The 13,222-nt window shown below is 32.4% G+C and overlaps 1 protein-coding gene across 1 annotated transcript; it reads right to left on the bottom strand.

The window, feature by feature from the left end:
• Positions 1-409: 409 nt before the first annotated feature.
• Positions 410-6,787, bottom strand: LOC18427147 (10 kDa chaperonin, mitochondrial). Its single transcript, XM_006836202.4, has 3 exons — positions 6,626-6,787; positions 5,247-5,386; positions 410-755 (listed from the first exon to the last, which is right to left on the bottom strand). Exons 1-3 carry the CDS (start codon positions 6,728-6,730, stop codon positions 707-709), a joined length of 294 nt encoding a protein of 97 aa, XP_006836265.1. The 5' UTR covers positions 6,731-6,787; the 3' UTR covers positions 410-706.
• Between the last annotated feature and the right edge of the window lie 6,435 nt (positions 6,788-13,222).

Here is a 13,222-nt window from a genome sequence, read left to right on the forward strand (position 1 = left end):
AAGGAATAGAGGCTAATGAGTGCCATTGTGTTGTTACACGAGTTAATAGTATAAACTCCACTGGGCAACAATCTAGCTCTGTATCATGTGTGGGAAAAACTATACAATGAGACCAATGACCTTTGTGTGAGGTTAAAAAACCCAAGCTAATCAAATATAATACCAGACTGGGGCTTGTCTTCAATTGTCTTGAGGACTTTGTGGAGAAATGACACTCCCCAATCTAGCATGTGAACAAGCTATTACAACACCCTTAGCCATCTGATTTCATCAAACATGAAGTGTTCAAGACAAACAGTCCCATTGTATATTTTCCCTTGCGGGTTTTTCCCCCAGAAAATGTGTAATCTCTCTCTCAATTGTTGCGCATGTAAATCTGCATATAAACCAACTATGGATACTAAACAAATTCACCATCATAACCTTTTCTCAATTAATTGGGATCCTAATTATTAAACAAATTGTAACTACTATTCTCAATTCGATTTGCCAATAAAGTCTTATCGTTCTACTGATTTTGCTTCAGTTCGCAAACACAGATACGCCGCTACAACTGATTTTGGTTGCCAAAATACTCTCAATTGATCACCTAAATACTTAGATCCCACCATTTTCCCCCAAGCTTATAAAATGGAAGAAAGCAAAAACCCATTCCAAGATCCAAGGAGTTCCACAAAACACATAAATGGCTACTGCAATGGTCATACTACTCATGTAATTTGCCCAATATGTCTTCATCTCTGAATAAGAGATACCTGAGAACATATCCAAGCATGAAAAAACATTGTTAGATGAGCAAAGAAACTTGAGAACAGTAAAATTAGGTTACAAATTAAGTTTGCAAACACAGTAGTACTGGAAAACGGAAGCACGAACATCCTTCAAACATGAAACACACACATGGACATTAGTATATAAGCATGTACTCAGATAATTGTTCACCAATACACACACACAGAGAACACACATGGACATTAGTATATAAGCATGTACTCAGATAATTGTTCACCTATACACACACACACAGAGAACACACATGGACATTAGTATATAAGCATGTACTCAGATAATTGTTCACCTACACACACACACACAGAGGACGTGGACATTAGTATATAAGCATATACTGAGATGATTGTTCACCTAAGGCTTTCAGGAAGAGAACCAGCTTTAGATTTGAAGATTTATAAGATAAAAGAGAGCCGACACTTCCTTCACTTTGCTTTTTGAAAAAAAAATACATATACAGCTTTTTGAAAAAGCAATACATACATGGACACAAACATAGAGAAAATCACATGGTTTTAGTGGGAAGATAATTCATTCAATAATAAATAAATAAAATACTAGGAATCAAGAAGATTCTTTTGAAATGCAAGGTATCCTGAAAAACTATGCAGAAACAAAAAAAATACCCCACAAACTCCACTCCACATGATGAAGGCGTTGTTCAACCTTTTTTCTAATGTTTTGAGAAAATTACATATGGACACTGTTTCCACCTGTTTATTACTAAATGAGTAAATTTTCTGCATAAATTACCATGATCATAAACCCCAACCCAAACCCCCCTCCCCTTTGGGGGCCCTTTTTTTTCCCTACAATTGCCTGCCTGTCAGGCAATTAGCACTGGACAGGAGGGAAATACACAATGTTTTCAAATGTTTTTTATTCCAATGGGAGTATACCATGTATTTACTCCCTCAACCAAAATACATGCTAGGGATACCTTTTATATCTTAAATTTGATCTTAAATTTTGCGCATATAAACTATACAACTTATAGAATAATCTCAGCAAACTAGAAGAAAAATAATGCCTCAAGATTGAATAGAGACTGTCCAATATTTGAAGGGCTAGATTTAAGTGCCATAAAACTCAAAATTCAAGTTTTTCTTTTAAAAATAATCATCTAGTAATTGCTACATGGTTCACAAAATTTGACTAAAAAATTCAATGTAGCTAGGTGTTTTGACCGAGGAAGTAGATGCACAGTCTCCGCAGAAACACACTGTATGCAATGTATAATAAACATTTGAAAACATGTGTATTTCCCTCCTGTCCAGTGTAATTGATGGACGGGCCAACAGTTGTGGGAGGGCCACCAAACGGGGACGGTGGTCATAGTAATTTGTGTAAAAATGTACTCATTTGGTAATACACAGGTGCAAACATTGTCCGTACGTAATTTTCTCTTCTTTTTTTGTGAGTGTGTGTGGTTGGGGGCGAGGGGGGGAATATCACAGGGAGTCAATGCCCCCACTATAGTGCCACTTTCTTTGATTTTTGAAGTCCAGGAAAGTAGCAAACAGCCGTAGTGGGAGTAGAACATTCCCTTGAAATCCAACGGGAAATTATCTTGCAGCACCAAAAGCGCAATTAAGGCCCATTCAATGCAGTAACCAGTACTCCAAGGTCCACTAGAATGCTACTTTCCTTGAATTAGTCCAGAAAGCATAATCCTTTCTACATAACTAAAAGCGCCCTAGTCTCAGCAAAGACCAAGGTTGTCAAATATCCAACATGGAGGTGCTAGTGAGGCCCAATGTACTACATGCCTTGATGTTGGCACATCACTTATGATGAGGTCCATACCTTTTTTTTAAAAAAGTACAAGAACAGAAAGAATATCATGTGTGATCTATGTTATAGTAGGCATTTTGATGAGGTCCATAGTTTTTTTAAAATAAAATACAAGAACAGAAATAATATCACGTGTGATCTATGTTATGGTCAGCATTTTAGTTCAGTATTTCGATCTAACATGTGTCATCTGAGTCACTGATAGCCTTATGTAGAGTAATTGATAAATCTCTTGCCTTTATTCCTTAATGCAATCAACATGTAAAATAAACTAATCCATCTAACTCATTACATTAAGTGATACTCATTTTAGTATTTGTCTCTCATTTTAATTTAGTATTTGTCTCCCATGTAGTCGCCCAAAGTCTTTCAAAACAATGTGCAAAATGAACACCCAAAGAAGCCCCAAATTTTATAGAAATCTTCAAATTCTCAAAAAAAAAAAAAAAAAAAAAAAAATGATTACTAATTTCTTCACTTTAATCTCCTTAGAACCACGAAAAGAAAAACAGGAAAATTAAAAGACACCATTTACCTCCTTTACAGGGGAAGGAAACGACAAAATTGCCCACGCCTGATTGTGGCTACTTTTCCGCACAAGTAAGTTTCCACATAAGCGGGCGTATCATGTTGAGGGATGCACTGCATATGCAGGCATATCAACGATAGCCCGCGTATGCAGGTATATGCATTGCATCCAAGGGTGCATCCACTTCCACATGGCCACATTTGATAACTATCGCTAAGACAGCTACTTTTGATAACACTAATTATAATGCAATACTACTAAATACATTTAAGGGCCATGTATGGGGATTCTAACGGATTGGTTTATGGGGAAATGAAGAGATTAGGATCATTGGATAACACTAAATAATTCTAATGTAATATTACAAAATACATTCAACGACCGTATATGGGAATTCTCATGGATTGGTTAGGGGAAAAAATGGAGACTTCTAGTTTGTAATAGCGACTAACTATACACCACATATGGGAATTCTCATTAGTAATTTACTCCCAAGGGTAGATAAAAGAAGATTTTGATGGATAACCAATAACCCTCAAGTTTTGGAATTTAATCACTATGTCCATATAAAGTTGAAACCAGTAAGGAAAAAGAGAGTGCGAGAAAGAAGAATGAGAAAAATCCACAACAATTAGCCAGTAAGGAAGAAGAGACAGTGAGAAAGAAGAATGGGAAAAACTCCCAACAATTAGCACGAGATTGAAAGAGACAAGGGACAAGATAAAGAAATTCACATTTAGACAGGCATAAGAAGAGAAGTTCAACCTTTCATCAAAGGAAAAGAAGTTTAGGAATTGATTTTCAAGAGACAAAATCCAGGCAGACATTATCCTCTCTCACTAATGCACATCCCCTTTGAAGTACATTCATTCCATATGAACTTATCAGAGCATGAGTCTACACCACATTAGATTTCAATAGAGATGTCCCAGGCATATTGGGTTTTGGCCTACCTAGAAGATCTATAGACAAGATGCTTGAGTTTATACACATTTAATTTTGTGAATATCACCAAAGCCAATATATCATAATATATTATAAATCATGTGAGTCTTAAATTATTAATATACTGCAGATGAAGTTCACAACTATGTGACACAATCCCAACAAACAAATAAACACTACCAGTGTTTTAAAAACTGAACTGGTGGGTCAAAATTGTCATCCATGGGTCCCAAGCACCTCAGAACTGCCCAAGCTGGCTCGCCGGAGTTATTTTGTATTGAAGAATGAAAAAAATAAGAAAAACGGGGGGAGGAGGGTGGGGGGGTTCCAAGCAGGTTTAGGTGGTTTTGAGCCAGCTCACCAGTTTAAACACTAAACGATACTAATTACAAATTTTGAAGTTCACAATAACTCCAAATTAAATATGAATGCGGTTGATGTCAAGAATGTCCGAATATTAAATTTTATCAAAATCAGGTTTCTTAGTTCATAAAAATACCTGATACGATGATGCTCGTGATTTATGAATTAAAATAATGTAAGAAGTACGTCTCATTAGGCGTCAAACCTTAAAACTAGTTCTTGTTCAAATTCTACATGCAAAATTTTTAATAATATTTTTAGTGTCATTTACATGCTATGTACATCACAGGTAGCATATATAGTTCACAGACTAGCAGTCCATGGTCCACCCTCACCAACTTTCAGTTGATCTAAAAGTGATGACAACAAGTATACACACATACTTTTCCTTACATGCTTCTCCTAAAATATTTTTCCTATTGTGTTTAAAGATTACAAAGAAGCTAGTATATAGTTGCTAAGTTAAATAATACCACAGGACCTTATTGTCTCATTCATAACATTTATTGGTTTGTGTTTTATTAATCATGGACGTCTTTTATTCACATTAGCAATTTACCACATGCCCGTTGAGTATTTATCAGTAGCCATGGGAACTATGTATGGGGCACTCGCTCAAAGATAACAGTGTTATTCTTAGTCACAATATGTGTAGTCTACATAATGTTCATCTTTCAGTTTTCATGATGTTTGGTCACCAAAATTTATGTAATTAGCACATGATACTACAGCATCGCTCAAAGAATACCTGATAATTCTAGGTTACCATAAGAAACATCGTTAACTGTCATAATTAAAAACTTAAAACTGAAGACCTAATACTTACTCTTTCTCGCCGAGCTTTACATCAGTTCCTCCATACTCAGGTAAAAGCACAGTGTCACCTTCTTTCAGACTAACAGGGACGGTGTTCCCTTCTCGATCACGAAGACCAGGACCTACTGCTACAACTTTCCCAGAATTCAACTGAACCAAAGGAATTAAAATTATTAAATACAACATTATAACATATATAAATGAAAATGTAAATACTACAAAAAGAAAAGGAACCAAAAGGCTAACATAATTGTTCTACCTCCCAAGTAATCCTATCAGAACGACAAAAGTGAATGTCACATAAACTATTGAAGAAAACGTTGAATCATAATAGCCAAAAAGACGACTAGCCAATTTGGATCTTTTCCAATTAGATAGTAAATGGTGCTTGAAGAGCTTGGTTGCCCATATAAACAATCAGAAGACTTATAAAATTTGATCTAACCATTGTATTTATGAGCAGAAAAGAACTGAAAAAATGGCTCCTGGGCCCTTCTTAACTGACTAAAAATGGATAAAGGAAAACTCAATCTGCATAAATAAATTCCAATTTAATAATTTGTACTATAACAGTACTGAAGTTTAACTACTTCGGTACCATTATAGTACAAATTATTAAATTGAAATTTAGCATTCGAAAATAAAATAAAATTTGCAGAGAAGTTGGAATTTAAAAAGGTTTAATGAGGATCAACTTGATTTTATCTCAAAGCAAATGAGATAATGGGATTTGTGATTATACAATGGCGATTGACCCACCAAATTACCATATTAGAAATAAGTAAAGCTACTGATCCAATAGAAGAATTGCAATATAAGATTATTGACAAAAAAATCATTTTTGCATAACTGCAGGCAAAACCACATTAATAAGACAGCCAAAAATATAAAATAATAACAATGTAAGGCTTTATAAACATGTGGTTGTTTTCTCTGATGCATGATAATAAAGTTGAAAGATGATGAATTTAGTATTTTCTGCGAATGCATAACAGTAAAGTTGAAAGGTGATGGTATTTAGTTCTTTAAAGTGCCCAAAACAAAATATCTCACAGAGATAATTGTAACAGTGAACAACAAGGAACTAGTAACGCACAAAATGAGATTTAATCAGGGATTCAGATATATCACCTCAATGGCTAACTCTATAAGAGTAACTATAAAAAACCACAAAACGAAAACAGATTCGCTTCTATCGATCCAAATAGATGACCCCGTAAAACCATTGAAGGAAAACCACATCTGAGTTTTGGATTCCTTTACTAGCTTAAAACTATTGCAACCCAAATACCCAATTATAATAAATAACAACATGATCAACCCACAAAGATAAAAGAGAAAAGGATTGCAGAAATAGCAGCGTTTATTTGGGGTTTAATGGCGAACTACCTTGGTGGTTTTCTCTGGGAGCAAAATACCAGCACTTGTTTTGGTGGGTGGAACGATCTTCTCAATTAAAACTCGGTTCAATAAGGGGATAAGCCTCTTGGCCATGGCTGAAGAAACTGTGAACAAAAAACAGAAGAACCACCCAAAAACCCTAGTTTTGGCAAAAGCTTTTTGCTTTGTTCACTACTTAACTGAGAAGGGTTTAGGGTTTATCAGATGGGCATACACAATGAAGTCCAGAAGGACAAAAGTGTCCACAAATTGATTGGGAAATACCAATAATGCCCTCAATAGGATGAGAAAATAACAAAAATGCTATTCCTCCCCAAATTTTGGAGGGAAAAAAGAATTAGGAAAAAACGTTATAATGTAGAGCTATGGTGTACCTAAAAACCCCATCAAAAAATATTATTTCATCCCTAACAAATTCTCCAATTGATCATATATATATATATATGGATACAAAAAAGAAAATGAATTACAAGTCTTAAAAATTGTATATTGTGTAATATGTTATTTGGACAGTCCATTTTTAAGATGTTTGGATGCTCATTAATGTGCTAGATTTACACCATTTTCGAAGCTTTCAAGATCATTATAGGGGTTAAAAAAATACTTTTAAGCCATGATATGGGTTTTGGCACCAAAAATACATTCTTGAGATTTTAAGGGGCACCTTTATTGTTTAAGGTTTACACCTTCAACAAACTTCACCCGTAAGAATATGCCCAAAAATATTATGCTCCCACGGAGTATGCTGTCTATTTACTCCCTCGGATCAAACTTGGGACTAATTTTAGAATTACAAATTTGGGGATACAACTACTTCAACCCAAAAATTAACCTCGATAAAGAAAAAAAAAATCCTACTTTTACAGTCTATCATCCACTTAGAAAAATGAAAGTCTCAAAGGTTGATCAGAGACCGTCCAATTTTTATATGGTGAGATCTAAGTGTCAACTAGTGATTCTTCGATGGTTCAGATTGAACAAAAAACTCCCGAGTAGGTCTATTGACCGAGGGAGTTGTACACTTTGTTCAAGTGGAAGTATAGTATACTCGCTCTAGCAATATTGCAGCGAAAACAAAAATTTACATCAACCTTAAATAATCAAAGTAAGATGCATCTCTAAACCTTATTATTGGAAGATTTCGTTCTATTGGGTATAAACTTTACGATGAGCTAAAAATTAAAAGGTACAAAAATGGTGTGGATCCGATAGATAGACAAGCATTTGAAAAACTAGAAAATAGTTAATTCAACTGATACGTTGTATGATACACTATTTTTAAGACTTGAAACCAACTCTTTCATATCCATATATCTCGAGGTCAAGATGATTGATATGAAGATTTTTTAGTGTCAAGATAATCTTTTATAGCAAGTTTTAAAAATGCGCATCACTTATGGTATGAGGTTGACGCCTTATATCGGTGTTTTTCTTACATGAAAAGTTAAATTTTCATAATTTTTTCATTTTACTCATGAAATCTAGATATAAATTTTTATATTTTATATTTTATATTCGAGTCTCACTTTTTTTAGAACAACTAAAATATTTTAATTTATTATTTTATCTATATATATCGAATTAAGCTCAATTTGGAGTGCTCTTCCTCAACATCCAACATCATTAAAACATATCAGCGATTAGACAGTCTCGTTAAAGAAAAGTTTTTTTTTTATTTAAATGAAATAAGTCAGGTACGATGGATTCTAAATTTTGCTCACATCTAGGTCTCACCTAAGCCTCCTCAATAAAACAAATAAATATGCATATGAAAATTATGAGGCAAAATATATTTGTATTATTTTTTTAATCTGGCCCATACAATTTCCATTATACATCTCCACTCTTTAAAAGGTGCTTAGCTGTGGTGTATTTTGGCTTTGTATAGAGTTAATAGTAGTAGAATAAACAGGTGAACAAAAAAACTCTCTTGCAGTAGAATAATGTCTTTTTTTTTGTCATCTTTTTCTCTCTCTTTTTCATTGGTTTAATGTTTCACACACATACACAACACCAAAGTACAACCAATGGTTTAGCACGGGTGGGTCCATTTGAAGAGAGATATATCCTATCTCATAAAGGAGTTGGAGCTGGGTTGTGTCAGGTAAGCAGTCAAAAAAAATCTTTTCTAAAATTTTATCATAAATCTTGAACTTATAGTATCAGTGGAGCGAAATGACTGAACAAAATTAATGTATCTGACCCGAAGTAGTCGGGATAAATCTCGAATACTTATGATAGTGAGAGAGAGAGAGAGAGGAGCCGCTAGCCTGAGTATCCACATTTGAGAGGGTTTGGATTCTCTCGAGTTCTCAAAATTATATACCTAAATCCAAGCACCCTAGATTACTTCAATAAGTGTGAAGAATATATATCATATAAGAAGGAAATACATGCTTCCCTTTGGCTAAATGGAAATGTTCAGCAATATATTTTAAATGCAATTCAACAAGTAGATATAGTGTTTTAAAATAAGGTGCAGTTTGCATAAGGTTGCAATCTTAAACGATCAAAGTAAGGCGCACCTCTAAATTTTATCATAAGATGTAATTTTTGTGTCAAAATTTTGTAGGACGGCTTGAAAATCTTTTTTGATATCTTATTATAAAATTCTAAAGTAAAAAAATAGTTCAAATCAAGTAGATCTATAAACACATGAAAATCTTGAAAACAGACGGTCTAAAAATATGTTGTAAGATACATTATTTTCAAGACTCGAAATCTTCTTGTTCTTCTTGTTTCATACATCTCGATGCCGAAACGATTAATTCCAACATCAAAACAGCTTTTTTCTGATGGATTTTTGAGTTGCGCCTTAATTATACCATTTAAATTGCAACTTTATATAAAAACTTTTTCCTTTAAATGTATATAAAAGATTTAAAAATAGTTCAAATCAAGTAGATTTATAAACACATGAAAATCTTGAAAACAGACGGTCTAGATAATATGTTGCAAGATGCATTATTTTCGAGACTCGAAATCTTCTTGTTCTTCTTTTTTCATACATCTCGATGCCGAAACGATTAATTCCAACATCTAAAATGCTTTTTTCTGATGGATTTTTGAGTTGTGCCTTAATTATACCATTTAAATTGCAACTTTATATAAAAACTTTTTCCTTTAGATGTATATAAAAGATTTAAATTGCAACTTTATATAAAAACTTTTTCCTTTAGATGTATATAAAAGATTTAAATTGCAACTTTATATAAAAACTTTTTCCTTTAAATATATATAAAAGATTTTAGTGGGTTTTGAATTAGCTTTACAAGTGATCAAATTAGTATCATCTTTGTAGGAATTGAGCCTAGGATGTAATGTTGCAAATCTCGAGCGCTAACCAATTGAGCTCATCTCTTTTTCTTGAAGTTTTTTTGAGTTGGACTAGAAGTGATCCGGGTCCCTGAATCGAACTGACCTCGAACCACTAGACTTAGGGTGGTGTATAAGTGCCGTGCATGAAATATGCCTCACCGTTTTAGTTGTACGTCTTTCACTTATCTTAAGCCAAATAATTTTGTGCTCCTGGAGAATCAAACTGCTCAAGTATTCCCTCAAAAAATCGGACAAAACCAAGCCAAGGGTATTTTTAGGGTCTCAAATTTAGAGGATGTTTTATATCATTCTAAAGACCAATTTCTAAAAGAAAAGAAAATATATATATTATTTACAAAGAGACCATTTATCTTTTGTACATGGATGTCACTATCATTCTCGTCCCTTAAATTTCAAAATAGATGGTTATAAGAGTGTCAGTGAATAGACAGTGTTTAAAAAAGAAATAAAAAATCTTGAATTTTGTGACTCATCCAAATCATCTAATTTGACATCTAATGAGTGAGAATGATTGTAACCTCCATTCACAAAAATAAATAATTTATTTGCAAACAATCCCAAAAAATAATACTATTAATTAACGAGGTCTTTTTCTCGAGGAGTTAAAGTATATAATATGTTCCTTAATGTGCATGCCCGACCATGGTTTCAATTTCAACCCCGGAATTTCATGGGCACACGTGTATGCAATGAATTCTCCAAAGGTTCCTCAATAATTAATACTATTAAGAAAATAGTTTAATAGGGCAGCAGCTCTATCAAAATAAGTAAAGCCTCACCTTATAACTCAATTTAACAAATAGTGTATACTGTAACAAATTATCTAGACCATTCATTTCATCCTAAAAGTAAGTGTTCAAATATCCGCAAGATCTATATAATTTTTTAAGTTTTGAATTTGATTATCGGTATAAATTGATTTTAGAGCCCACATGAAGATTTATGTTGCCAAAATTCCTTTCCGGATGAAGATATGAGATGCCTCATCTAAACTATATTTTTTTATTACTTTTTTTTTGTTGTCAAAATAATCAACATCTTTGTACCAAAAGACTACAATCCTTTGGCACTCAAATAAAATAAAATATTTCATAAATTTTGTAATAAATTATTATGGATTCTCCACAAAGAGATCATTTATCTTTGAATAATTGTTTCATGCAAGCTGGACTGTATTTCTATAATATGTGGTCCGGTATAAATCATTCATCTTAAAGGTGGATGCAAATGGGTGGTTCATCTAAAAACAATTGTAACTAATGGTCCAAATGTTTTTAAATATAATTATTATTTATATTTTTCCAAATTTATTTATTTTTCATATTCATGATATATATTTGCTAAAAATTAGGATCAAATTATATTTTAAAAAATATATTTATTATTAAGCATGCATTTCTACAATATGTGAGCTAGCTGCATGCTAACCGAGTCCTTTATCTTTTGTACATAGGGGTCACAACCATTCTCACTCATTAGATGTCAAATTGGATGGCTGGGTGTGAGTCACAAAGTCCGAGAATATTTTTTTTAGAACTTTGTGTCGATTCAATGACACTCTTACAACCACCCATTTTGTGTCTACAATATGCGATCCTAAGGTATAAACCATCCATCTTAAAGATGGATGCAAATAGGTGGTCCATCTAAAAACAATTGAAACTAAGGGTCCAAATGTTTTCTTAATATTATTATTATTTCTAATTTCAAAAGGACCCGGTTTCTATGCAGCCAGCATGCATATTATAGAAATGCCGGCTTGGCGATAAATATATTTGAAAATATAATTTTATCCTAATTTTTAGAGAATACATAATCTTTAACATGGAGATCATGAATATAGAAAAAAATAAAATTAAAAAGTAGAAATAATAATTATATTAAGAAAACATTTGGACTATTAGTTACACTTATTTTTTAGATGGACCACCTATTTGCATCTAGATCGCATATTGTAGAAATGCAGTGCAGCCAACGTGAATCAATTTTTTTTTTTTTTCAAAATGTATTTATTTTTTTCATATTCATGATTTCCATGTTAGATATTACAGGTCCTTAAAAATTAAATCCAAAAATCCATAACAAAAATAAATTTTTAAGAGGTGACTCATTTCTACATGGACTCATAAAAATTGTGTCTCAATAATGATTATGACCTCTATGTTCAAAAGATAAATAGTGACAATCCCAAATTTATTAAAAGACGTGTCAGACTAAACTCAATACTTGTTTTTTAAAGTTATAGAATTTAATTAAGGATTAGGGTTACTATGAGTCAACCAACTCCTAAGCACTCGTGCGTTCTCCTTCTAAAGTGCACCTTAAACATGGATTTTTTATCCAAAATTTTAAGGATTCATAATCTAAATCAAGATGACCATGAAAATTATAAAATAAATTAAAATTTAAAATGTGCTTTTTTGGGGGGATTTGTTTTACACCGTTCATATATAGTTTTAGTTGGTGCCTTTTAGAATGTCCATCTTAATAATGGACGCTCTTGAGTCTGCTGACTCGTGCAACCACGGACTCATGGACAACTTTTCCTTTAATTAAATGCAAAAAAACTACACTAAATGCATCGTGTTATCTTAATTTTTAATTTTTTCTAAAGTGGTTAATCTCTTTATACCAAAAGACAAAGGGTGCGGTTTCTATAAAGTTGCAACATTAAACAATCCAATTAAGGCGTATCTTAAATTTTTATCATAACATGTAATTTTATTCTAAAAAATTCTTAATATTATCTTAAAATCTATTTTCATACCTAATTAGAAAGTTTTAAATTCTAAAAATGGTTAAAATCAAGTAGATCTATAAATATATAAAAATCTTGAAAATGGAAGGTCTAGATAATGTGTTGTAAGATGCACTATTTCCGATATTCAAAAACTTATTTTTTTTCATATTTATAGATCTCGATGTCGAGATGATTGATTAGACGGCCTTCTCAACATTAAAACAATATTTCTGATAAATTTTTGAGGTGCATATGTGATTCTACATTTTAAGGTTGCAACCTTATATAAACTTTTCCCAAAGACAAAAGGTTTCTTCTTTAATTAAATAATAATGTATTAATTTGATAATTTTATACAAAACAACAATAGATTTATTCTTCAATTTAATAATATGTTTCACTAAAAAGGAGCACCTTACAAACAAAACATTTGAAATGTATAGTAAAACAATATATTCAATTTAATTACATTCTAGATCTATATTATTTTCCAAATATTTATTCTA

Source organism: Amborella trichopoda, chromosome 1 (genome assembly GCF_054954075.1).
Source record: "Amborella trichopoda isolate Santa Cruz 75 chromosome 1, AtrichopodaSantaCruz75HAP2 v2.0, whole genome shotgun sequence".
In the NCBI taxonomy this organism is placed as follows: Eukaryota; Viridiplantae; Streptophyta; class Magnoliopsida; order Amborellales; family Amborellaceae; genus Amborella; species Amborella trichopoda.